Source organism: Anguilla rostrata, chromosome 4 (genome assembly GCF_018555375.3).
Source record: "Anguilla rostrata isolate EN2019 chromosome 4, ASM1855537v3, whole genome shotgun sequence".
Classification (NCBI taxonomy): Eukaryota; Metazoa; Chordata; class Actinopteri; order Anguilliformes; family Anguillidae; genus Anguilla; species Anguilla rostrata.
Genome location: NC_057936.1, coordinates 43,813,461 through 43,841,279, shown reverse-complemented (window position 1 = coordinate 43,841,279; position 27,819 = coordinate 43,813,461). Strand labels below are relative to the sequence as shown.

The following is a 27,819-nucleotide window of genomic DNA, read 5'->3' as shown; positions in this document are numbered from 1 at the left end:
GTGCCCTTGCTTTCCCCCCTCTCTAACCTCCTCCTCTGCCTAGCCATCTAGCTAGGTAGCTCTCTCATTTTTGTTTTCTCCCTTACCTGCTAACCACCCAGCTTAGGTAGCTTTGCTGTGGTCTGCTAGCATTTGGGTGAGTGCAAAATTTTTTCTACTGGAGTACTGCTGGCATTTGGGTGAGTGTAATTGTTTTTTTTCTGTTTTCAACTGGACTAACAATGGCTCCCCTCAAACTGCTTTGCTTTTAAAAAAAAATTTTTTAAAGCATTTTTCACGCCGTTTTCTTCACCTGTTGCACCTGAAAATGAACTTTTTGAACTTTCTTGTTTACCCAGCCGCGAAACAGACAATGTTCATTCACATGACAGAGATACTGTTTCTTTAATGGTAGTGAGAACTTTTGGGTTAACGGCAAACATGAACTCCACCACTGTTGTCATGTTTTATTATGAGATTGCTTCACAAAATGATTTTGTTGCCATCCAATGTGCATACAACTGTCTCAAAAAAACTACAACATTGTAGTGCTTCCTCTGTTCTCTGTCGTGTTTTGATTGTATTACTGCTTATGATTTCTGGTAATGTTCATGTCCACCCTGGCCCTCCTTTTGATGTCGCTTTCCCCAATGCTGGCTTCAAATGATCTATGTTTTGGTGATTTTTGTCCCCGTAAAAACCTGGGGTTTTTGCATGTCAACTCAAGAAGTATATTACCCAAGATGGATCAGCTTTAAGTATGGGTGGAGAGCTCAAATCCTGAAGTTCTAATGATTACTGAGACCTGGTTGCGTAAGTGTATTCCCTACTCCGAGGTAAACTTTTTTTGGTTACAATCTGTTTCGACAGGATAGGTCATCTAAGGGTGGGGGGGGGGGGGTGGAAATCTTAACAAATAACACCTTCAGTTCACTATAGCCTTGACTAAGTCCATTCCTAAACAGTTTGATTTACTTTTCCTTAACATCAAGCCTTTCACCAGGTCTGAGCTTGTCCTACTAGGTGACCTCAATTGGGACATGCTTAAGCCTCCTGAGAAAGTTGTGCAACAATTTAACTCCCTAAATCTCCACCAAATCATAGCCCACCCTACCAGGTATGACCCCAATATCCCTGATATGGCTACATTGATAGATGTGGTTTTTTACAAATTCTCCACACAATCTGGTACCAATCTGGTGTGTTTTGCAATGACCTCAGTGACCACTGTTTCATTGCCTGTGTTTGCAAGAGCCTCTCTGTCAAACAGCCTGTCATCATCAGTGATAAGTGCATTCTAAACCATTTTAATATTTAAGCGTTCTTACATGACCTGGTCAATGTAAGCTGGTATAGAGTCAGCCTGATCCCCACCGTGAATGATGAGTGGTTTCTGTTCAGGGACCTTTATAGTGCTGTGATCAACAAGCATGCCCCCATTAAGAAACTACGGATAAAAAATCGCCTCAGTCCCTGGTTTAATCGAGAATTGGCAGGGCTGCTACAACAAAAAAATACCGCCTGGCACAAAACACATCTATCCAGGTCTGCCACTGACAGACTTTTGTTTCGTCAGATCCGGAAAAAGGCCACACAAGCTGTGCGACAGGCCAAAGCTGGCTACTTTAAGGAGCAATTTACATTATGCGGCGCCGACCCCAATACATTTTGGAAAACGGTGAGAAAACTCGAGAACAAACCCTCTCTGCCCTTATCACTTAAAGTGGATGATCTTGTAGTTACAGATAAGAACTCTATGGCTGATATCTTCAATCGATACTTTATAAAATCCCAACCTTTTGGCCGCCTGAAGTTTGGCCCCTAGTCCTGTTTGCCCTCCCAGCCTCCATGCTCCCCTTTGCAGTTTTTTTTTTGTTTACGAAGTTTAATTTCCATCTGTGACTGTACTGTGTCATGTAATCACGTTATACGTATGACATTAACAATAAGATTATGTTCAATTATCTTCAGTTTATGTTTCTCAGCAAAATGAATATGCTTAGCTAGCATAGCTTGCCAGTGAGCTAGGTAGGCTATCCGTGGTTAGCTCACGCATTTGCAATATGAACCACAGGGGAAGAACATCAACTACACTGATGGTCAATCAATCAGAGATGTGTACTGGTGATTTTTGACTAGGCTAATTTTCATAACTGTCTTGTAGACCTGCTGTTAACCGAGCAAGTTATCACAGTAGGTTCTCGCCACAGTCAGTTAATGAGCCAGTAACTGCTACTCCATCGCCGTTTGTGGTGTTCACTTGCTGGGTGATGCTAGCTGACCGATCGTTCTCAAGCCACTTTTAAAACAAAAAAAAATTAACACTGTCAGCAGTGATTAACAAATCTACCAAGTATTTTAATAACTGATCTGCAGGCGTGTAAATATGACAACGCACTTTGTACAGCAAGTTTTCCACCAGGTGCATGAACCATGGACAGGAAATGAGCTTCAAAAACGAAGTCCGGTTTTGGCCGCTTGGTACATACACTGGCCATATTTCAACTGTGTTTCTGATGCGTTTACACTTATACACCACCGCACCCTTTGTCACAGCCACTGTTTTACATATATAGCAAACCAAAACTGCCACACGGTACACGCTCATCAGACTGCACAAATTCACACAAGGATAGCCATAATCCACAACGTTTCTGTATGTTTCTTGGTATAAATATCTGTTCGTAAATGTGAATGTAACATGCTGCGAGGGAAATGTCCCCATGGGGATAAAGAAGTTCTCTATGTATGTATGTACAATATGTATTTGATATGCAGCATTTATTGTACGTAGCAAATATACAATAACTTTTACATTTACTCAAATTCAGTTCAGAAGCAAGTACAAACATATGTTTCCTGGAGAAATATGCTTCCTGTAGTTACTCACCAGCAGTTTTCTACATGAATTTCAATGTGTTCCATGAGGAAATTTGAAATATTTCACACTTTGATCTGACACAAAGTTTGCATGACATTGTAAAATGCTAAGATTACAAAACACAGGGCCAAGTGACTTCAAAGAACTGAGGAAATATTGGGTAGCATTGCTTTGGAATACATTTTATTTAATTTCGGTGAGGTAAGATAGTCTATATTGTTTGTAGTACCGTAACTTGGCGTCATTTTGATATCAATACTTTTAATGGCAGACCTGGATTTTGACATTTTGGATTTTGTCTGAATGAATGAGTTATAGACGGTGTATGTCTTGTATGTGTGAGTAACTTGGCATTTTTGTTGAAAACGTGTTTTGGATGAGATATATACGTCTGTGTGTATGCATATATATGAGTATATATATATATATATTACTCTTATTGAGAAAATACTTTTAATTAATTTAATTTAGTTAACTTAATAGATAATAGTAGTAGTAGTATGTTGCTGTCATTTATGATGTTATTGCTGTTGCTGCTTGTTTTCTTTTTTTTCTTTTTAATTATATATTCTTACTGTCGTTGATTATTGTTATCACTATGCTTTGGCAATATGTATTTTTAAATATGTCATGCCAATAAAGCATTTGAATTTCAGTGAGTGAGTGAATGAGAGGGAGACAGAGAGAGAGAGAGAGATGAAAAAAGGCTGGGCCACAGCCACAGCAAATAGCCATTAAAAGGAATGGGACTGACGGCAGTCTTGTTCCATCTATGCCTTTGTAAATGGTAAAAACATAAACCTCTTAAACCAATGATATTGCCATAGCCAGCTGGAAAGCCATGTTCACATACAGTGACACAGTGCTGGGGAGGGTCACTGGGTCACATGGTGAACAGACAAGATAAACACTCAAACATGCTTGGCTTACCATATTTTATTAACTCCAGGTATTTTACAAAGCTCAGTAATTAGGCAATATGTAGGGCTGGCTTAGACTGTTGGTACTTCTACCTTACGGTATCGTTTTGTCATGTTTCTTCGAAATCCCAAGCTATTCACTGGGGATGGTCACGAAGTCATGGGAGCAAAAAGTCTATATAATGAGCTTAACTTAAAAACCATTAGCCACATATGGGAAATGGTCTGGACCTGGAAGCAAGACCTTTTGGTACCTACCAGTACCTAGACAATGAGTATCCAATAGGCAACGTGCCAGAGCTGCTCCCCTGCCAGTGAGTGTGGCCAATGCTATCCATGATCCTGCACCTCTCCAAGATTACCGAAACATCTAAGGGTCAGTGATAATAGACAGCAAGACTGTTATACATAGAGTTAAATGCAAAAGTATTGGGACAGTGACGGATATAAATACTCTCAAAGCTGAAAGTCTGCAGTTTAACTTCATATTCACTGTTTTATTCCAAATCCAATGTGTTGGAGTACAGAGCCAAAACACCAAAAATTGTGGCAGTGTTCCAACACTTCTGCATTTAACTGTATATTTTTTAATATATTACACAAACAAGAAATATCACAAATAGAACTCTGGAGTAGAATACACAAGCAAGAATTAAAGAATCAAAAACAGAGAACCCCATTAAAAAATCAAAGACAGAGAACATGTTAACAAAGCATTGCTGTGATTTTAATGCACCTTCAGGAAACACTGGAATGAATATATGAGGGCATCAGAGAGCAATGCTCAGAGTGAACAGATGGTATAGAGACAAACGTGGGTGGGTATGGAGGGTGGAAGGAGAAGGGCAGGGAGACAATACACCAAATGTAATCATAAGAATGTTTTTAACTAGATCTAAATTATAACAGACATTACATTTTAAAAACAAGGTTAGAGAAAAAAGTCCAGTTGACAAAGGTTGCTGGATTGCTTTGTGCAAAATTCAGATGTTTCTTCAGACACCGGCAACAGAAAAATCTAAACCACAAGAGGGCACCTATGATTACTGCTTAAAGCCAATCTGTTCTAGGCGAGTCAAAAAAAAATAAAATAGAGAAATCTAGTCAAACCAAAATCTGTTTATAATGAAAATGGGGAAACAAGAAAATAAATCAAGGGAAAGTGAAAGGGCATACTCAGTCATTATCACAGCATATGTGGTGTGTGCAGGAGCATTGATCTTGCACTTGTGTTGTGTGTATGAGTGGAAGTACATGCAACTGCTAATCTTTTGTGGGTGTGTGCACGCCTATGCGCATTTCTTTGGAACAATTCACACATAGAAGTAAAATAAAACATCTTAAAGTCAATCTCATTATTGCTTTTACAGGTCCTATCCCACTTCAGACTGGGAGTTCTGAGAGAAAATACGGCAGCCCATCACAAAATCAGTAGACCCTACTGGTACGTTTAGTGTTGCCTTCTGGGAGTTGTAGTCACAGGGCCCTCAGTGAGTCAGCAGGGCCTGCTGGAAGTTACAGTCTTAGGCGCTTCATTCAGTTACTCACCAGAACCTGCTGGGGGCTGTAGTCTTGGACTGTACCCACTAGCAATAGACCAAAAAGCGTGGTCTTGCAGAGGAAGCTGGGAATATAATCAGTTGAAGCCAAAAGTAGGACCATGAACAACAGCTACCACCTCTTCACAACGGGTGGCAGAGGATGCTGGGATTTGTAGTCCCTGCAGTGCTCTGAAGCCATTGGAAAGAAACAGTGCTTGATACGTTCCTCTGGCTCCCCCCATAGTCCAACAGGGCCTGGCTTAGACCCCCAGTTACCGCGCAGTGATCATCCACAGTCCCAGGGCCACGTTAGCAGCCAGGAGGGTGCTGCCACCCAGCAGGATGAAGAAGCCCAGCAGTTCACGGTTGTTCTTTTCTATCACCAGTGAGCTCAGCGTCGCCTCCAGGAAAGATGAGAGTATCCACTGCCCGTCCAGCGCAAAGCATGGTACTGCATTCACCACAGCCAGGGCACCCGACAGGGACACTAGGTACCTGAAAACACCCCTGTCAAGGACAACAAATATGCCTGCAAAGGTGTCCACGTTACAGAGAAACAAGTTACAAGTTGAAACACAAGTTGGTACAGAGAATTGCTACAGATAATAGGTGTGTTTCCTAGATGTGAATTAGTGTAACCTCAAATATCTAGCAATGTTGTGTCAGGAGGCATGCTTGATGAATGAAAAATAGATAACTGAATACAAAGAAACAAAACCTAGCAAAAGAAGCACTTCGAATCACACAATGTGTAATCTATCAAATACAGTAAGGACCTCAAAGTACATACAAACTCTTCAGGAATACAACAAATCAGCCTGACATTGCAAAACCTTTGTAGTATTTATCATCTTCTTTAGGCATCTTATCATCTCCCGATGGTGGAGACCTTTTTCTTGACTTCCTGAAGGTAAAAGTTGGAAAAACCCCAACCCACTTCCTTTGGGAAATGTTACTGCAGAGCCCCAGATATGATTTGGACATATTGAACTTCTATTGATAATAAAACCGCAGCATACAGCAAAATCAATGGAAGTTTCTTCATCAGCTTTCAAAAAGTCACAGTATAAGAAGATGCAACATATAACAGGCTATTTAGTGTTGACAACTGGAGCAACAATACTACCCTTCTTGCATTCACAAAAACAAAAGTCCCCAACTGTAAGTTAATGTGATAAGTAGTATGCAGAAAAAATGCAGACAAAATGAAAGATGCTGACCAAGACAACTGTAAGAAGGGTAGATGGGGTAGATCAAACTGTGAGCTAAGTTAGGCATAGTTCTTTCCATGCCATAAAAGATGGCATCGGTGAAGGAGAAACAGTCATTGAGGAGCAGCAGTCTCTGGATGTGCAGGTGGCTTCTGAGAAACAGCTCAATTAAAACTACTTCTAGCTCTGTTAATGCATCCATCACATTTGAGAAATGCATTAAAATGCACCAACGTTAAAGGCAATAAATTACCATTGTTTTTCCATTTAATTATGCCACTCCTTCAGAAACGCCCAACTTACTGATTTTAGACAGCCATAACATGCAGTTGTAGAGACAGAGGGGTATTCCCAGGGTTTTTTTATCAATGGAAAGTGTGACATTTTCATTTAATGCTCACTTTTTGAATCAGTGACTATAACAAAGCATCTACATATCCCAGTTCCTAAGCATCCCTGTTCAGTTGACCAGTCAGTCACTGTAAATAATTTAGAAAACATTTTTAGAAATTGTCGTAAAGTTATCAAACATAAATGACAAAAAATGAAATTTCAGGAGTGCAGAGTTCATAGCCCACCCTTAGTCAGCATTCCAGACAAAGCTTCTCATCTCAGCCTTTGTTCATGTCATTCATTGTGGTCTTTCCTATGCCACAATCCTGAGATACCATCTCTGTTTATAAAAAACTATTACAAAATTCTGTAATTTGAAAGTAATGTCTTTGTTTTTAAGAAGCACACTTACTCACCATTGGACAGCACTGTCATTTGAGCTCTAATTCTCAGGTAGGTGGAAAGCACTAATGTCCAAACAATGTCAGATAATCCAGTATACTGGATGTATGGGGGTCAGATATTCAAAGTACATTATAATTCTGCATATGTTCTTGGATGCCAGGCATATGGACAAATAATGTAATCGGATCCAAGCAGGACTGAGGTCCAGGGCTCTCAATCTTACAAATGGCATAAATTCAATAACTTTTCAATGTCCCATTCCCTCCAAAGTCAAGCACCCATAAATGTTAAGTAGGAAGTGTCATGTCAAGTGCTGCCACCTACCATCAGTCAAACAATAAAAGAGTGTTGCAAGATCAGCTCTTTTAACTGAAAGAAAAACTAAAAAGAAATCAAACTTAGAAAAGCACACAGTCCTGACAGAACCAGAACAGAAATACTTTGATCCTGGAACTCCGACCAGAGAGATGCCTTAAATTATTTAGTACTAAAAAACACACTCCTTCCCTGACTTATGAAACGAAGGGCTAATATCTTTGATTGTGACAGGCTGAATATTATGGACAACAGCCATGTTCCTCCTTATGAGAATATTAGGCCATGCTGGGTCTTCTCCCCCAGACAGGACATGCTGGGATGTTTAGCGCTCGCAGCACTTCACACATACTACACAGATATTTACAGGCAGGGGAATGCACAGCTTACAAATGGTTTTCATACAAAACCCAGAACATGCAACACTACACATACACATACTCCTGTACACACATGCACGCACACATGCACGCAGGTTGCTTGTGTAAAGGATATTTGAAAAACCTCTCAATGGCCACAGGCAGGTCAAAGTGCAGAAATCCAAATCGTGGGATGAAGTTTGTGAGACTTACTGAGAACAGACAGACAGATGGGGGGAGGGGCAAGGAGAGATCAGACACACCAGGGAGAGGCAGAAAAGTAAATTGACCTGATCCCTCTCCATGTATTGCAACAGACTCAAATTTAGTCACAAAACCACTTTAACATTTTATAGCCTGCTCACTGACAGGTAATACAAACAGAATAGCCATTTAACAATATGCAACCTATTGTTATCATTATTATCATTTGGCAGGTGCTCTTGTCCAAAGGGACTTATATGGCCAAAGAAGAATGGACCTGTAAGTCCATTTGATTAAGCGGTGCAAGAAAAAGCTTGAGCCAGCGCATTGCAGCCACAGTGAAAAAATATTTTCTGCTCAGTATCTCATTATAAGGATAAACTATTCTCAATACAATGACTTTCCTCATTATAACAAGATCCTTTTCTCCTTATAGCATACCAACACATCATGTTATAGCGAGATCTTTTCCTATTTAAACGAGATATAACACAAAACTTTGTCATGATGAGGAAAATATTAAACACGAAGTATACTTTACTTTATATTAAGTATAAGTAAATTTTGTAATAAATAGTTTTTTTTATATCTCATTTTAACTAGAACACAACTGAAGGATCATGTTAACATTTTGACTTACATAAAGCATTATATAAGCAAATGTATAAAATGTAATGGCTTCATAAATAAAGTTGCTGAATGTTTACATTCAATAGTCAATGTATGTAATAGTATGTGGTTTCACCCCATACAATGTATCCGTTGGAATACAAGTAAAAGGGTATGGACAGCAGCTGCAGTAATTAAGTACATTAAGGGATTAAAGAACCTCTATTTACGTGAAACTGGCCCCCATGGTCAGTCTTAGAACGGACTCCCTAACCTACACTTGGCTATAACTGGAAGTTTTCCATATGACGGCTGAATGAATCTCATAGGCTGGACCAACAGCTCTTTGACTCTGAGAACTATATAAACTCATGTATTAGACTTAATATCTTTGAAGAATGTACTCGTACCTCTTCCCGACCAGTCATATTATTAAATTATATAGAGGAGCTCCAGACTCTGTTGTTTACTATCTTTATCTTCAACACCATCATTTTTGTTAAGAAATTCCTAGTTACTTTTCGTGGCAGCAGTGGGATTGGAAATAATCTCTCACTTTGGCTACAGAACCTAAGGACTCCAAAGAGAGGTGAGTAAATTTAAAATACCACCCTCATTAGGTTATGAGGATTCCTCTTATTCTGTTGTTAAGATGGGAATGACCCAATAACCCTTTTTATAGATATAGTTGTATTTATTTGATGGTTTGTTGATATTGAAGCACGACTAAATAGTGCATGCGTGTTGTGATAAAAAGTCCTATAGGCAGGTCCGTAAGACCAGAACAGGGTTCTGGTTGCTATTTTATTACGGTAAATAAGGCCACAGGTAAGAGTCCTGTGGTGGGCTGGGGGTGTAAGACCGCATCGGAAGGTGTAGGCTGCCATTTTCAATATGGTAAATAAGACCAAAGGTAGGAGTCCTGTGGCGGGCCGGGGGCATAAGACTGCATCGGAAGGTGTAAGCAGCCAATGAGACCAATGAGTTTTGAAGCATGTGGCTGAATCTGAGCAGATAATATAGCCATATACACTTCAGAATTCATCCTGCTGCTTTTGTCAGCAGTCACGTCATCAATAAATACAAGGGAACCAGTTCCAGTGGCAGCCATACATCCCCAAGCCATAACACTACCTCCACCATGCTTCACAGATGAGGTGGTATGCTTTGGATAATGAGCAGTTCCTTCCCTTCTCCATACTCTTCTCTTCCCTTCATTCTGGTACAAGTTGAACTTGTCCATAGGATGTTGCTCCAGAACTGTACAGGCTTTTTTAGATGTTTTTTTGGCAAACTCTAAACTGGTCTTCCTGTTTTTGAGGCTTACCAATTGTTTACATCTTGTGGTAAACTCTCTGTATTTACTCTGGTGGTCGTCTCTTGATTGTTGACTTTGACACAGATACACCTACCTCCTGGAGGGTGTTCTTGATCTGGTCAACTGTTGTGAAGGGGTTTTTCTTCACCAGGGAAAGTATTCTTCTGTCATCCACCACAGTTGTTTTCCGTGGTCCTCCTGGCCTTTTGGTGTTCCAGAGCTCACCAGTGCGTTCTTTCTTTTTAAGAATGTACCAAATTGTTGATTTTGCCACACCTAATGTTTTTGCTATCTCTCTGATGGGTTTTTTTTTTTTTTTCAGCCTAATGATGGCTTGCTTCACTGACAGTGACAGCTCTTTGGACTTCACATTGAGAGTTAACAGCAACATATTTCAAATGCAAATGCCACACTTGAAATCAATTCTAGACCTTTTATATGCTTACTTGTAAATTAAATAATGAGGGAATAACACACACCTGGCCATGTAACAGCTGAGCAGCTAATTCTCCAATTACCTTGAGTCCCTTAAAAAGGGGGGGACCACATATAATGTGTGCTGTACTTCCTACACCGTTCACCCAATTTGGATGTGAATACCTTCAAATTAAAGCTGAAGGTCTGCAATTTGAGTTCATATTCATTATTTAATTTCAACTACAATATGCTGTGGTAGACAGCTAAAATAACAATAACTTTGTCAATGTCCAAATATTTATGTACCTGACTGTATATGTTTATATTATAAAACTGAAAGCCGATCTGAAAAAGTGTAACTGGTATAAAAAAGATTATCCTAAATTGTAGTTTCCAGGAGATGGAACCTTGTGTAAAAGGGGTTCAAGTCCCCTAGAATGCATGCAATATGCGTTATGTTTGTTATAAAAAACACTGAATATTTTTTGCTTTATTTTGCTTGCTAAAAATGGCCATCGATCAGAAATTGCAAGACTGCAGTCAAAAATTAGGAAAACACAGGATGCTGTGTATTTTTTTTTTTAAAGGGGGATTGATGAAAAAATTATTATGGCTTTAATGACTTACTTTTGTCCTTTCTTTAACTATAAGTTGAATGACTCATTACTGAAAGACATTTCTTTACAAGAGATTTTGACTGACAGTGAAGAGACAGAAAAAATGGTGAATTCTGAATCTAGGTGGTGAAACTAATAACAGTATAAGTAAGATGATAAAGGAGGGTTTGGACCCCATGCTACAATAATCAAGCAAGTCAAATGCTATGAAGGACTAGTGGCAAAAGACAAGGTTAAGAAAAACATGGCTGTTGATAATGTGGTTTTGAAATATGAAAGAGTATTGCAGCAAAACTGTGCCATCTATTCTCAGTGTAAGTGCGGGAAAAGAAAAAAAATGTTTTAAATAACTGGAGGACTCACAGCTGTGCAAGGAGGGAGGGGCTGTCGTAAATCCTCAACCGACTGTAGCTGCTGAGCGCAGACTCTAGAACGTCTTAAGGTTGTACACAAAACTGACTATTTGTAATGTTGAGAAACGCTGGTTTAAAATGCTGTTTTAACCATGTTGTTGAAAAAATAAGGCTGCATTACTAGCCTCATTGAAAGCTGGGGAAAGGATCACACTTCAGTTTATAGTGCCATTAAAACAAGGAAAGGGCTCCGTGCAAGCGTATCATGGCTAAATAGGAACATTACACACAATTTCACAATGTTTTGAGTTTTCTGACATCATAATGACAGTGATGGGGATGACATATAGTCACGATGTACAACTCATTGACCTGTACCACTAGACAGTATGCATATCACATAGTGAGAAACGGTTAGGTGCTCTGGTGAAGTTGCACTTTAACTTTATATTTGGAGACATTAGCTTGTGAACCTGTTGGAATAATTGGTCCAGAACATGTGTGTTTAAGTGGATAGAAAGTCCAAATTTGATTATGAAAAGGACTATAACATTTTGCTAACTGTTTTTATGTCATTGTTCATTTATTAGGCTTACTGTGCACGGGTTCAAGCATACAAAGTGCTACCAATCCTGCATTGCAGAATACTCGAGAGGTAAACCTCAAAGTGTGACGTCCTGTAGACTGAAGTCACGCGAACCAGTAATGCGTTATTCTGAGTTACATTTTGTGCATGTTGTACATCCTCCTACGATAAACATGTTGACAGGTTCCCAGTTCTATTTAGTAGCATGTATATATTATATGTAGTGTATTGTGTTTCCTTCTCTGCCGTTACTTTGTCTGTAGTTTGAATGCCTCTGTGTCTAGCACCTCTGTAGTGTGTCTCAGTATAACACCTCTGTAGTGTCTACGGCAAGGATGTCACATACAGTTGAAGTCGAATTTTTACATACACCTTAGCCAAATCCATTTAAACTCAGTTTTTCACAATTCCTGACATTTAATCCTAGTAAACATTCCCCGTCTTAGGTCAGTTAGGATCACAACTTTATTTTAAGAATGTGAAATATCAGAATAATAGTAGAGAGAATGATTTATTTCAGATTTAATTTCTTTCATCACATTCCCAGAGGGTCAGAAGTTTACATACACTCTGTTAGTATTTGGTAGCATTGCCTTTAAATTGTTTAACTTGGGGCAAACGTTTCGGGTAGCCTTCCACAAGCTTCTCACAATAAGTTTCTGGAATTTTGGCCCATTCCACCTGACAGAACTGGTGTAACTGAGTCAGGTTTGTAGGCCTCCTTGTTCGCACACGCTTTTTCAATTCTGCCCACAAATTTTCGATTGGATTGAGGTCAGGACTTTGTGATGGCCTCTCCAATACCTTGACTTTGCTGTCCTTAAGCCATTTTGCCACAACTTTGGAAGTATTCTTTGAGGGTCATTGTCCATTTGGAAGAGCCATTTGCGACCAAGCTTTAACTTCCTGGCTGATGTCTTGAGATGTTGCTTCAATATATACACATAATTTTCCTTCCTCATGATGCCATCTATTTTATGAAGTGCACCAGTCCCTCCTGTAGCAAAGCATCCCCACAACATGATGCTGCCACCCCCGTGTTTCACGGTTGGGATGGTGTTCTTTGGCTTGCAAGCCTCACCCTTTTCCTCCAAACATAACGATGGTCATTATGGCCAAACAGTTCAATTTTTGTTTCATCACACCAGAGGACATTTCTCCAAAAAGTAAGATCTTTGTCCCCAGGTGCAGTTGCAAATTGTAGTCTGGTTTTTTATGGTGGTTTTGGAGTAGTGGCTTCTTCCTTGCTGAGCAGCCTTTCAGGTTATGTTGATATAGGACTCGTTTTACTGTGGATATAGATACTTTTGTATCTGTTCCCTCCAGCATCTTCACAAGGTCCTTTGCTGTTGTTCTGGGATTGATTAGCACTTTTCACACCAAAGCACGTTCATCTCTAGGAGTCAGAGCGCGTCTCCTTCCTGAGCGGTATGACGGCTGCGTGGTCCCATGGTGTTTATACTCACGTACTATTGTTTGTACAGACGAACGTGGTACTTTCAGGCGTTTGGAAATTGCTCCCAAGGATGAACCAGACTTTTGGAGGTCCACAATTTTCTTTCTGAGGTTTTGGCTGATTTCTTTTGATTTTCCCATGATGTAGGGTTTGAAGATCTTCAAACCGTACATGCCAGCCAGACCCCTCCGTTCCGCTACCTCAGGACGCCTGGCACCTTCCCCTCAGGACGCCTGGCACCTCCCCCTCTTCGCACCTGCGCTTCCCGAACACGTCTCCTGTCTGTCCTGGCCCCACAATGGTGGAATGACCTCCCAGTGGAGGTCAGAACAGCTGAGACACTGACCCACTTCAAGCGACAACTGAAGACTCACCTCTTCAGGCTGCACCTCTTCCTATCCCTCCCTACTTCCCTGTGATCTCTAAATTGACTGTAAGCTTAGGGTTGTAACTAGGTAGCTGTTTCGTAGGTGACTTAGTTAATGCACTCGTCTTAACTACTGCTTGTATTTTTGCATAGACTGTGTTGTTGCTGTTCTCATTTGTGTTAGTATTAACCTCTTAAGGCACAAGCCAAATTTTGCCAATCCTTGCCCATTCAGGGGGTACCCTATTTAAAGCTTTATAACTCCAGACGTGAACACCACAGAGACTTGAAAAATGGCTTAAATGAAGCAAGACATTTGTACAATTTACAATACTAACACAGATTAGTTTATATTCATAATTTTGGAAGAAATAAAGTGCCACAAATGCAATTGTTTTGACAAAAAATCCAAAATAAATTTGCACTTTTTAAGTTCGCAATGAAATACTGCGAGATTGAATATATGCAGGAGGTTAAACTATACATGTGCTAGGTCAAACACTTCTTGACCACAAGTTCATAAAATCTAAGGGTGGATATGTAGAACTACTATAGATGTATGAAGCAAAAACTAAGCAGTGTACCCAGCATCTCCAAATCTATCCAAAATGTCTAAATTATGCATTGCTGTAAATCATAACATATCCATGTATTTCACTACAAATCAACTGTTTTGACTCAAGAAAATCACTGTTGCATAATTTTCAAATTGGAATTACAAGCTTTCAGTCAGTACAGTGGTCTAAAATAGCTAGGCGTCCAGAAACATATCCAAAATCTCTCCAAAATTGAATAAAATGTTTTTTGTCCATTATAAAGCATATAAATGAGCCACTTATGAGGGTTTAAGATGAAACATTGCTATCAGATTAAAAAAATAATGCAAAAACATTGTCACACAATGCGGTACAGTACCTAAATGTGTAATAATTAACTCGTGTGTATTTCTATACTCTGTACTCTCGTATGTTTTATTGTATGGGGATGAGACAACATGAAAACAATTTTCACCCGTCCACCACGTTTTGGCAATGTTCCAGCTATGACGTCATCACTGTTGCATGCTTCACAAAAACTATTACACTTCCGTCTAACGCTTACATTACAGTGTGAAATATTTACATTATATAACACCACTAACCTATTTAAAAATACTCAATTTCAAAAAGAACGTATATAACCGAAATATTTTGAACGATAATACTTACATAGCAATGGTGAAATCTCCTCTATGTTCAGTAGATAGAGACAGAGAGACAGTATCAATTATATTGTTCTATTCGCTTCTGTTTTGCTCCAGAAAACGATGTCAGCTAGGTCTATCAGCAAACATATGGCTTAGCTATGTTCAGAAGTCCTCAATAATAATAGTATTTTCCAAGAAATTACGAAATATCCTTGAACATGTTTCGTTAGGTGCATCGTATTTGTCTGCTAACAGAGTGTGATTGCGTAAGTGAATGCTATGCTAAGAATATTTTCTGTTACGCTGACCTATAAAACGCTATTCCGAAAGCAGAATTAGACATGTTATACATCGTTAGAAAGCTTATACTCTCGCCTACCGAATAAATGAATTCTAAATCTAGTCAGACTGTACTAAAAAGGGCGACGACGCCGTAAACAACAGGTGTGGTGTTACGCACAGCTATTTTGGAAGATACCCAGGCGTCACAGATGCGCCTATATTTCCCAAACGGATTGTCCAAGACAATATATGACCACGCAGTCTCAAAAGGGACATCTCTACACGTAAAACCAACAGTAAGGTTTTATATTTATTCAATATTTAGTCCCAGATATTTACTGTAGAATGACATGGTATCATTTTTAAAAACTTTTTCTCGTTTATTTCGTTATTCAGTGAGCAGCGTTTTCACTGCTGTATAGGCATATCTTAGGGCTATTGTCGGGTTATCTTGTTGCTATGACGGAATACGATTTTTAGTGGTGAAAGAATATTTTTATGAATGCCAAGATAGACAATATTGTCCATTATGTCAAGGGTGGGGGGTGTTTTTTTAGATGAGACTGCAGGGAGGGGGGGTGTGTTAAATGAACGACGGGAGCGACAATGGTGGGGCTGCGAAACTCCGTTTTCGGCATAGTTGTCATGTATCGTCTACTAATGAAACTGAAACAACGCGTTTCTGTTTTCATCTCACACTTTGGTTGCAGTAGCACCGAATGTTTGAGTTTAGTAATTTAGGCACGCGGGCGTGCCCACCACTAGGGGCTGTGCGCTAAGAGGTTAATCAGTTTATCCTTCAGGGTCCAAGCTGAACTATGCGGTTGTTCCCTGCACTTGGAACGGTACTTCTCTCTAGGGTTTTCGACACACTTGTGCCTGGTTATGGTTATACACTTTGTTGTACGTTGCTCTGGATAAGAGCGTCTGCCAAATGCCTGTAATGTAATGTCAAGCAAACAGGCACTGAGTTTGAAGGTAGGCCTTAAAATACATCCACAGGTACACCTCCAATTGACTCAAATAATGTCAATTAGCCTATCAGAAGTTTCTAAAGCCATGACATCAATTTCTGGAATTTTCCAAGCTGTTTAAAGGCACAGTCAACTTACTGTATGTAAACTTCTGACCCACTGGAATTGTGATATAGTGAATTAAAAGTGAAATAATCTGTCTGTACACAATTGTTGGAAAAATTACTTAAATTTACTCTACTAAAGTAATCCAAGAAGATTTAAACAGAATCCAGAAGTGGGCAGAAACCTGGCAAATGAAATTCAATATAACTAAATGTAAAGTTCTACATGTGGGGAATAAAAACATAGGGCAGGATTACTTTATGGGTAGTACAAAATTAGAATGTGCACATGTAGAAAAAGACTTGGGAGTAATAGTCGATCAAAGCCTATCAGGGTCTGGTCAATGTGCTGTAGCACTAAAAAAAAAAAACAACAGGATGCTGGGATACATGGCCAGGAGTATTGAGCATAAATCTAAGGAGATCATACTCACCCTATAAAATACGCTTGTCCAGACCACACTTAGAGTATTGTGTGCAGTTCTGGGGACCGTACTACAAGAAAGATATAGAGGCGCTGGAAAAGGTCCAAAGACGGGCAACCAAATTGATTCCGGGTAAGACTTTTCAAGCTTAGTAAAAGGAGACTTAGGGGAGATTTGATTGAGGCTTTTAAATTTATTAAAGGGATTAACAAAGTGAACTACAGGAAATTATTCAAGTTGAGTTTGGTTAGCAAAACGAGGGGGGATAAATGGAAACTGGCAAAGGGTAAATTTCACACAAACATTAGGAAATATTTTTTCACACAGAGTGGTCAATGTGTGGAATAGCTTGCCTGGACATGTAGTGGAGGCAGAAACACTGGGGGTATTCAAGGCCCGGCTTGAAACAGTGTTAGATACTATCTAGCTTTTAGGTAAACTAAGCATTAAGTACAGTTCAGTGGCAAGAATAGACGAGCAGTGTTGGGCTGAATGGCCTTGGCCTATTCTCATCTTACGTTATGTTATGTTATGTTAATCACTATGAATGTCCACATCCGGTGATGTGGTAACTAAGTTGGTAACACTGAGTATCTCATTTTCCATTTGAAGTCAAGAATAATGCCACGTGTATTTTCAGACCAAGACTGCATGGATTTAGTAAAATATTTCAATGAATGAAGAACAAAAAGCAATGATTGAGGAATGTGATTCCCCTGCTCAGATGTATACCTGTCAGTGGCTCCCTGGCCCTGACTGTGTTTTGGGCAAAGGATAAGTGGGATTGATATGGTCCCTGTACATACTGTATAACAAGCCCTCCTCCGAAAGCCCAATATCCTAGTAAACCCAAAGCAGAAGAAGCTGTAAAGAAAACAGTAGATATTTTTAAGGAATATGGCATTGTGAAATAAACTACTTCTGCCTGTTCATAACTCTTACTCCCTGTATGTAAACCGGATTGTTCTTATAGATTGGTTCTTATATATTGATTATTTAGATGTTAAAAAGCGTGCAACTAACTGGCGTGCAGTTGTTTCTTTTTTTTGTTCTTTTCTTCTCAGAAATGATGCTGGACCTTAATTTGTTTTGCCCAGGGTGTTCATAATTCCCCAATAGTTTAATTTAGCTTTAGCTCCATTCTTAGATAATTGCCTAAGTTAAAGTCACGCAATATAAATATGCTGGACGGAGTGTAGCACAGTGGGTAAGGAACTGGGCTTGTAACCAAAAGGTTGCAGGTTCGATTCCCGGGTAAGGACACTGCCGTTGTACGCTTGAGCAAGGTACTTAACCGGAATTGCTTCAGTGTATATCCAGCTGTATAAATGGATACAATGTAAAATGCTATGTAAAAGTTGTGTAAGTCGCTCTGGATAAGAGCGTCTGCTAAATGCCTGTAATGTAATGTAATGATGCTTTATCGATCACATCCTCAGATGAGAAGACACTCTGAGAGGACATGGAGGTGATTCTGCAGCAGACAGAGGATTGATGCCAATGTGAGTGTTGTGCAACAGAACTTCTAACTTATCTATTTTTGAAACCTTGACAGTTGACCTGAAGATCTCTGCCTGAAAGGTGGAGAATTTTATGTTATGGGTGACTAATGGATTACTAATGTATTGCAAGGACGCTCTTTCAATCTCTTCCCAGATTCAACTGTGATGACGAACTCCAGCTGCAACGGGCCCCAACGTCAATATCTAAGATTAAGTTTATGTAAAGCAAATGATTAATGATTAAGAAAGGAATTTATAAACTAATCAGGTCCAGACCATACTTTGTGTTATTAGTGGTAACATGAGTCAGATCAAGTTAGTTCCACCTGCACAACCTGTGCGCGCAGCATCCGATCCTCTGCCTCCAGACGAACCTAAAAATGACACTTCGTCTGGTCAGGGCAGTGAGGAGGAATTTTTTTTTTTTTTTTGGATTACATTAAATTTTTTCACTTATTTTCATTTCAGTGTATACATGGTTTTTGTTTTGATTTTGCGTAGTTATTGATTTCATTTTAATACTTTTACTATTTACAACTGCAGGCACATTTGGCCATTTGAGTGCTTACTCATGCCATTATACCCTTTTGGGAATGTGGAGCGTTTACAGTATCTGCTTCTCAGCGTACGTACCATACAAATTGTGTGGCGGTGCCTTGACTTTCTTTCTTTGCAAAAGGAGGGAAACCTGATGTTCGAAAGTCAATAAAATTAAATTGTTAGGAGGATTGGGAACTATCCTCTATTTGGGAATGTTTAATCTAACACAAACTAACAGAACATTGGAGCACCACAATTTTACAATACTACACCCATTAAAGATAAGTGATCAAAGGTGATCAAGTCGAGTAGGTATGTCACTAATAGAAGATGAAATAAAGTGTAGCATGAATAAACCATACTATGTTCCAACAGAAATGCTCACTAAAAAGCTCCCCTCAACATACTGTGACCCTACGCTGAAGGAGTGACATTATGACTATAGTGGTAGTGATGCAGGCAGCACTCTCATATGGTGTGATACTTAAGGAAGCTAGATACCCTTTGATAGTCCCAGTTGTGGGACCAGATAATTTTACCTGGGATTCATACATACTACCATTGGAAGGTTGTCTCCTTGGGTCATCTATAGCTGAGATTCTGATTAGCGGCTGCAGATGGGAGGCAAACCCAGAGTGGAAAAAAAATGTTGTATCATGTTTACTATGGTTAGTCACCAAGGAAATGTTATATGATAGGACCACCTGGGATAATACCTAAGGATATTAATGATAACTGTAATACTAGTGTTAATATGGCTAATCTTGATTGGGTTGTGTTTTGTCCATAATTCAAGTTTATTGTAGCCACTGGTTTAATCAAACATTCTAGATGATATACTGTGTACCCCTTTTACATATTACATGTGTTTGAGGACAAAATATATATGGGCCCTTCGCTCTGAATAAAAATGTGTGAGGTATTTTGTGGTTTAGTTAATGAGATTAGTGACCAACATGAAAAAATCTTTTCCCATCTTCCTTCCTCCCCCTAATGGAAAGAAAGGAGATCAGCTGAGGGTTGGTTAGGTCTAGGAACACAAAACAGGTTCGCCCAACCTATATTTGAATACAACCATAAATGACTGCAAAACTACAAAACTAGTAACTGCTGGTGAGTGGGTGACTTGAGCAGCTGACGCTAATGGTGCCTCAAGTTTGGCTAATGTAACACAACACAGCCTAGGCATACTTGGTGAGAATGTAATAGTAATCAGCAGGAGTGCTGATGCTTTCCATTTAGCAGGATGGTGGTGAGGACGGAGCGACAGCAGCAGTGTTGCAGAGCGGGACAAGCCACTGTGCGCGAGTGGAGCACTAGGATTACGGAACATCGAAAATAGCAGGCCAGCTTCTGGCTGAAATAACACTTCCAAGCTCCATGGCACATTGTAGGCAATGTTCTACCCATATTGGGGGTCAGTGTTGACTCTCATCACACACTAAAGGGTAGTAGTGTTACATGTCCTTAAGTATGCAGGTCTGGATACGCTGTGTGCTGTAACATTTCCCTGTGGAGACCATTATCAACAAGAAGACAAGAAGAATAAACTGGTTTGCTAACATTGTCAACAAGTAGACCTAAATGTGTTCTGTAATGTTGCTTATATTTTTTAAATTAACATTTAGGATTTTTTCCACTGGTTTTGAAGTAACCAAATCTCCGGCTGGTTCTAATTATCACACACTTACTGGTGAGGAACAGGTTATTATTTATGTGAAAATTAATTTTACGTCCTTTTACAGACCCTGTATATTCCTAATTTTCACTCAGAACCACATAATTGGTCAGCAATAGATTATGAAATAAATAAATTTGGATACCTAAGTGATAGCATTAGGGCCCATGAAATAGTAACTTATTTTGAAATCCTAAAAGGTTTATAGTGCTTGTGCTAAAGGTCATGTAAAGAACAGGTCTGATCTTGAGATGTTTATTGAGATATTTCTTCTTCTCATTTTTCTTATTAAAAGCTAATATCCAATCCAATCCGAGATCTTTTCTTGTTATTATGAGAAAAAATCTTGTTATAACAAGACACTAACCATAAAAATATCTTCTCTTGTGGCAACAATGCACTGGCATAATAGGGCATAATCAAGTAATAAATCAGTGGTGAAATATCAAGTGAGCGTCATACTATGGATAATATGTAATATATCTGCATATTATGCCAACAGAGGGTTTCACAATCAGTGAATCGGTGACTCAACTGGTGATTACAAATTTGGCAACAAAAAAAAAGTAGTTTCTGTGGGAGTGCGGTCTCACCAGCCATCTGCAGATGCGGGGGGTAGCCCAGGAACAGCATGTGGGGCTGGGATGGGTGGCGGACACGAATCAAACGGGTCAGATTCTCCAGGGACGGCACCACACACAGGCTAGGTGTGAAGTCTGTTTGGCAGTCGGCATTCAACCGGCATGTTCGGCTCGACTCCATAGTCTTACGGGCTGGCAGACAGGCGTACTGAATGGGCAGACAGGTGCATGAGTCAGGCACTGTTCTCACTCAATTCAAGACCTATTATCTCCATCTATGACTTTTAAATATTTTTATAGTATTTTATATGATAAATGCAAACGTATTTTAGTGTTATGTTCTTCCACAGCTACAATGAAACTCGACTGTGCGGAAGATGTTACAGAGTGACTGCCAATTAAATAAGGTCAAAAAAGTGCATGTGAAAGCAGGGGTGAAACATGTTTTTAAGAAGGGAGGCAGTGTAATGAATAACTCCACCACACCCATAGGTCAGACGTATATTCATGTTCAGATTTCTCTCAGGCTACATTCACACTTTTCTCCACATCCATAGCAACTAACCATAATCTCTGCTGTCAAGAGGAGGGAAGACATTACTAGTAGGAACGAGCAACAGGACCTGTACCTGTATTCAAAGAATCACGCAAGTGTGTCCATGTAGCAACAAAATATAAACAAACATTGCAGTGGTTCATCAGTCCAAGTGTGGTGAGTGTTGTGACGCGAAATGGATGCTGCTGGTACTGCACACTGGTGGTGGCTGAGGTCCCTCCAATATAAAATTCACCTATTAATGAAAAAATATAAAACTGAGCATAGCAGCTCTATAATCTAAAAGTGATTTTTGAACCGTAATACTATCGCCATCACTTCGATACCAATCTCAATGCCATTTTACAGGCGGACTACAATACCAGGGGCTTGCCTAATACTTACTTTGGTACGGCTACATTATGCAGTTACTACTGCGAGGATACCCCCTAAAAAAGCATTTTTTTGCACAAACATAACTCAATTTAAATACAACACCACTCATTCTGCTTGTCATTTTGAGACATGCATGCTTTTTATACTTTCATGGCTGTAGACTTTATTAAATTTGAATGAGACACAATACTAACATAAATCAGGTACGCTTCTCCAAGTTTGAACAATTGATCCATTATGTATAGTAACCAGCATGAACAGGTAGCAGGTATGTACACAAGGATAGTAGCAGCCAGTCAGTCATACACTGTCTGACTCGGTTGGAAGGTACCGTATTGTCTTCGCTATCTGATCTTATCGCTAGATAATTGCTAGTCGAAATGGTGTTTACGTACTAACATACAAAACATAACATAATGACGAGAACAGGCCATTCAGCCCAACAATGCTCGCCATTTTCCTCTTGGGTATATTCCATCAGGACCTGCTGCTTTGTTTGCCTTAAGTTTAAGTAATTCATGTAGTACTTCTTTATCCTCTACTTCAATATGATAAGACTTTTTGAGTACTGAGTATGCCTTCCAGTCTATTAGTAACCTCTTCTCTAGGAAAACTCTCAACAAAATAACTATTTAAGGCATCAGCAATGCCTTTATTCTCAGAAAGCAATGCTCCCTCTTCATTTCTGATGCACCTGATATCCTCTTTCACTTTTTTTCCTACTACAGTATTGAATGAAACGTTTAGGATTACTTTTTGCATCTACAGCAATTTGTCTTTCAAAGAACCTCTTGGCTTCCCGTAGATCTTTTTTTAACCTTAGCAGGCATATTACAATATTCAGCCCTATTACTCTCAGTGCTGTTATTTTTATATATCTTATACAGTTTTTTTTTTTTTTCTCAAACTTGCCCATATGGCTTTGTTTAGCCACTGGGGGGAGCACTTCTTCAACTTACTTTTTCTTACCTTTGGAATAAATTTACTTTGCGCCTCAAGAATAGCCCTTTTGAACCTACCACACTTTTCATTCACAGTATTGCAGTTAAGAAGTTTCACCCAGTCAATATTACTTAAACTTTCTTACATCTTGTTGAAATTGGCTCGTCTAAAATTAAAAATTCTGGCCATAGAGGAGGCCTTATTAATTTGCCATAATACATCAAATCTAACTGCAGAATGATTGCTAATCCGCAGTGGTTCAATTACCTCTATGCAACAAATTATGTTCAGATCATTACATAGCACCAAATCCAGAATTGATTTCCCTCTTGTGGGCTGATTGACATACTGTGCCAAAAAAGGTCACTTACAACATCTAAAAATTCTTCCTCACTTTTCCCTTGTCCTGTTATCATTTCCCAATTAATAGCAGGGTAATTGAAGTCACCCATAATAACAGTCTCACAATCCTTACAAGCTTTTCCAAAGAGCATTGAGTTCACACTACTGACTGGTGGCCTGTAACGCACTCCTACCGTAAGGCCCTTTTCATGTTCCCCTATGAGCTTTATCCAAATATCTTCACTAGGCACTAGCTGGTCAATTTCTGGAATTTTCTGCACATTAAAATTTTCTTTTACATGGAGAGCTACACCCCCACCTCTCTTACTGGATCTATCCTAATGAGTTTGTACCCTTCTATTTTATATTCATCCCCATCCTCATCTCCAAGCCATGTCTCTGTAATCCCAACTATGTCATAACCCCCCTATGTATAGCAGCCTCAAGTTCCAAAAAATTACTTTTTATACTTCTAGCATTTAAGTAAAGACATTTCAGATTATTAAGTCTACACATCCTCTCCTGTTCCCTCAACCCCTGCCGTCCCAAGCCACCCTTACTACAACTTTGCTTTAACAAGACTTCATCAGTGTTCACACTATTATAGGAAGCCCTGACAGCTTCCATCCTGGCGGTCTGCACTTCCCTACCCCTTTCCCTTTCTGACCTCCCTGCCTCCCAAGTCCCTAATTTAAATAATCCTGTGCTACCTTAAGCATATGCTGGCCCAGTGCAGCAGTACCCCTCCGGTTCAGGTGCAGCCCGTCGCGCTTGTACAGGTCACCCCTGTACCAGAAGAAGTCCCAGTGCCCCATAAACCTGTACCCCTCTTTCCTACACCAGGTTTGTAGCCACGTATTAAACCTCCAAGTAAAATGTTGCTTTCCTCTACTTGCACGTGGTACTGGTAGTATTCCAGAAAAAACTACAATGGAGGTTCTGCTCCTAATCATTTTTGCTAACTCCACAAATTTGTCCTGCAGAACCTCAAACCTACCTTTACCTATGTCATTGGTTCCTACGTGAACCATGACCACTGGATCCCTCCCCGCTGTGGTCAGGAGCTTGTCCGCACACTCCAGGAGATCTCCTACTTGGGCACCAGGCAGGCAACATATCGTACGAGACTCCTTTTCATGCGAGCAGACTATGCTGTCTACCCCCCTAATAATTGAATCCCCCACTATCACTAACTCCCTTTTCTGAGTGGATTTGGCCACCTGGGTGCCCAGTGGCTCCTCAGTCCTCCCACTCTCAGGGTCAAGAGCCAGATCCAATTCCAGCAAGGGCTGGAATCGGTTGGACACCACAACCTCTGGAGATGACGCCCTAGCATGCAATACGGTTCCAGATCGTATTGCGTGCTAGTTAGTCTAGCTATATGTAAATGTATACAAATGTATACAACTTTATGTAGATTTTTCAACTTAATGCTGTTGGCTAACATTAATTGTATGCTTATCATAAGTTAAATCCAGGAATACAACCATTTCTGTTGCTACCGTATTGGTACCCTGTGTCCCTGTTTTTACGAAGTTGGACAGATCACATCTTCAAGGGTTGTTTCTGGAAAGCTTAGTTACTGGATTGGGATGGCAGGTATGTTTTGTGTAATGTAGTAGCATGCCTTTGTGAAAAACAAATATAACAAATGTGAATTCAGTTTTTCATATTAATGGGAAATTCCACCACATTTATATGAAGGAATATTTTGAACAAAATTGATGAAATCATGAAATGTGAGCATAAATAATTTATGGCAAGAAATGTACGTATGTATTTATTAAATTATTTATTTATTTCAATGACGCTACGTGCGACATGAAATAAGGCTTGAAATTAAAACCGTCACTTTCACCCATCAAAGTTGGGAGGGCGGGCTCTAGCGAGTACTGTTTTTTGATTGGTGCATCGACTTGATTCGATTGTCAATTGATTGGGAACATCAGGCTGAGCTAGCATAAGGATGATGCCTGAAAAAGCTAGCTCGGCACACTGAAAAGCTAGCTCAGGACCACCGAAATGACCTTGAACAGAAGTGTGTTCAAATTCAGCGAATAGAGGTGAACGTTCGTGGCAAACACAAACATTACATTACATTCATTTGGCAGACGCTTTTATCCAAAGCGACGTACAAAAAAAGTGCATTTCATGGTCGTAGACAACTGCTGAACACGGGTTCAGTAAGGTACAATTACTTATTTTGTACAGCTATTTCTAGCCGAGAACAATGAACACTATTCTGGTCTAACATCTGCAAAGCCAACTAGGCAGAAGAATAAGCTACAGTATTAGGACAAATACAAATTACCAAGAAGTGCAGGGATGGGGCAACATGTAACAAGTGACAGGAAAAAGGGTTTTTATTTTTTATTTTTTATTATACAGCGTGGTGGTGGTTAGTCTAGGTATAGTCTGAAGAGATGAGTCTTCAGGCCACGGCGGAAGATGTATAGTGAGGGGGAGGTTCGAAGAGGGACGGGGAGTTCGTTCCACCACTGGGGAGCTAAGGTGGAGAAGCTCTGTGATCCCTTTGGGTGGGTGGGAGGGGTTACAAGGCGCCCTGCTGCCGCAGAGGGGAGTGGTCGAGCAGGCACATAGAATTGAGTCATGTCCTGCAAGTAGATGGGGGCTGTCCTGTTGGCAGCAGTGTAGGCAAGGGTCAGGGCTTTGAACCGGATCCTGGCAGCGACCGGTAGCCAGTGAAGTGATCGCAGCAGAGGAGTGACGTGGGAGAATTTGGGGAGGTTGTAGATGAGTCAGGCAGCAGCATTCTGAATCATCTGTAGTGGCTGTATGGCACAAGCTGGCAGGCTTGCAAGGAGAGAGTTGCAGTAATCAAGGCGAGAGGTCACCATAGCCTGGACGAGCAGCTGGGTGGAGTGCCTCGTCAGGTATGGTCGAATCCTCCTGATGTTGTCGCAGAAGCGACGACACAATCAGATGCACACTAATGAACCACAGATGAACACCACTTAAATAGCACCAGGTGAAGCTACTCGAAATTAGCTCAACAATACCGGGCAATTAAACACCAACCCCCACACACAATTTCACTAACGCCTTTAACTAACTAACAACAGCGAGTCAACTACAGAGATTCTGAGCTAACGCACAACTAAGTTTGCTGACTAGCAACAGTTGAGACAAGTTTTTAAAAAAGATTACCTAAATTACACACAACTATGTTCTCTAACTAGCAACAGCAGAAACAAATCAAGTTAAGATATGCTTATCTGAATCGCGGGGTACGGCAGAAGTGACGACACAATCAGATGCACACTAATGAACCACAGATGAACACCACTTAAATAGCACCAGGTGAAGCTACTCGAAATTAGCTCAACAATACCGGGCAATTAAACACCAAAACACAAAGCTAACGGAAAAAAAGTTTGAAATAGTTTGCAAACGTTCGCCTTGTTTGCTGAATTTGAACACACCTCAGGAGTAGTGGAGTGAATAGATCGTACATTTACAAAAGATAATTATGGAGTTGATTCTGCAGAGACCTGCAAGGAATTCAGTGCCTCTTGAATCAAATTACCCGTGTTGCTTGCCTTGGGAATCCTATTGCTCATGTACTTTCTAGAGCCCGCCCTCCCAACTTTGCTGGGTGAAAGTGACGGTTTAAATTTGAAGCATTATTTCATGTCGCACATGTAGTGTCATTGAAATAAATAAAAGTGACAGTTTTAATTTCAAGCCTTATTTCATGTCGCACATAGCGTCATTGAAATAAATAAATACGTACATTTCGTGCCACATTTAATTACTTACGCTCACATTTCATGATGTATTTATTTATTTATTTATTTATTTATTTATTTATTTATTTAATTTTGTCCGAAATATTCCTCCATACATTTAATCTGTGCAGACTTACTGTGAGAATCCAAAACATCATACAATTTCATATGGCAATAATTTCCAGAGAAAGTTACATGCATTATACCAAGTATTAAACTTCCTGGCGCAAAAACAAAGACAATTAATCACAAAAAAGTATGTTTCAAGTAAACTGCAGTAAAATGCAGAGATGTAGCAGTTGTCAAAGATCTGTGCTGATACGCCTTGATGGAGAGCGGGCTGATGTTAGCATTAGAGCTGATCAATTTAATTTCCAGTCTTTTGAGGCTTTTGGCAAATGCAAACATTTAACTTAAATCATTTTTGTGATTAATAATACCATTGTACTGGTCTAGCAGTGTGCAGCCAATGGGGGTGCTGTGACTTACCAGCTTGCTCTCCAGGTTATTACTGTAGGAAAAGCAGACATCCGTCAGACTGCCATTACTGCAGCACTCCATCGTACCATCCAGACGCCTGTACACTGGAAAAGGTGAAAGATAGAGGGACAGAGTGGAGAGAAAGGAGAAAGATTGAATTGGTGCTTTATTGGTGCTATGACACTGCTGACTTGTAATTGCCTCTGCTAGTTGACAAAAACCTTAATGTGTG

At 39.9% G+C, this 27,819-nt stretch overlaps 1 protein-coding gene and 1 long non-coding RNA gene across 6 annotated transcripts in view; both read right to left on the bottom strand.

Moving 5' to 3' along the window:
• The window catches only part of LOC135254135 (uncharacterized), a 210,079-nt gene that overhangs the window by 7,448 nt on the left and 174,812 nt on the right, over window positions 1-27,819 (bottom strand). The gene's annotated exons all lie outside the window — the stretch shown is intronic.
• Window positions 4,486-27,819, bottom strand: part of mbtps2 (membrane-bound transcription factor peptidase, site 2) — an 82,036-nt gene continuing 58,702 nt past the window's right edge. The window contains exons 8-11 of one of the 5 annotated variants that reach the window (XM_064334097.1): window positions 27,597-27,691; window positions 21,156-21,351; window positions 8,081-8,156; window positions 4,486-5,816 (exon numbers count right to left, since the gene is read on the bottom strand). In XM_064334097.1, the coding sequence (XP_064190167.1) occupies window positions 5,594-5,816; window positions 8,081-8,156; window positions 21,156-21,351; window positions 27,597-27,691 (590 nt within the window). In that variant the 3' untranslated portion in view covers window positions 4,486-5,593. Of the gene's footprint in view, window positions 5,851-8,080; window positions 8,157-16,144; window positions 19,033-21,155; window positions 21,352-27,596; window positions 27,692-27,819 lie in introns of those variants that run through there. The other 4 variants (XM_064334098.1, XM_064334100.1, XM_064334101.1 and 1 more) reach the window with 4 other exon arrangements.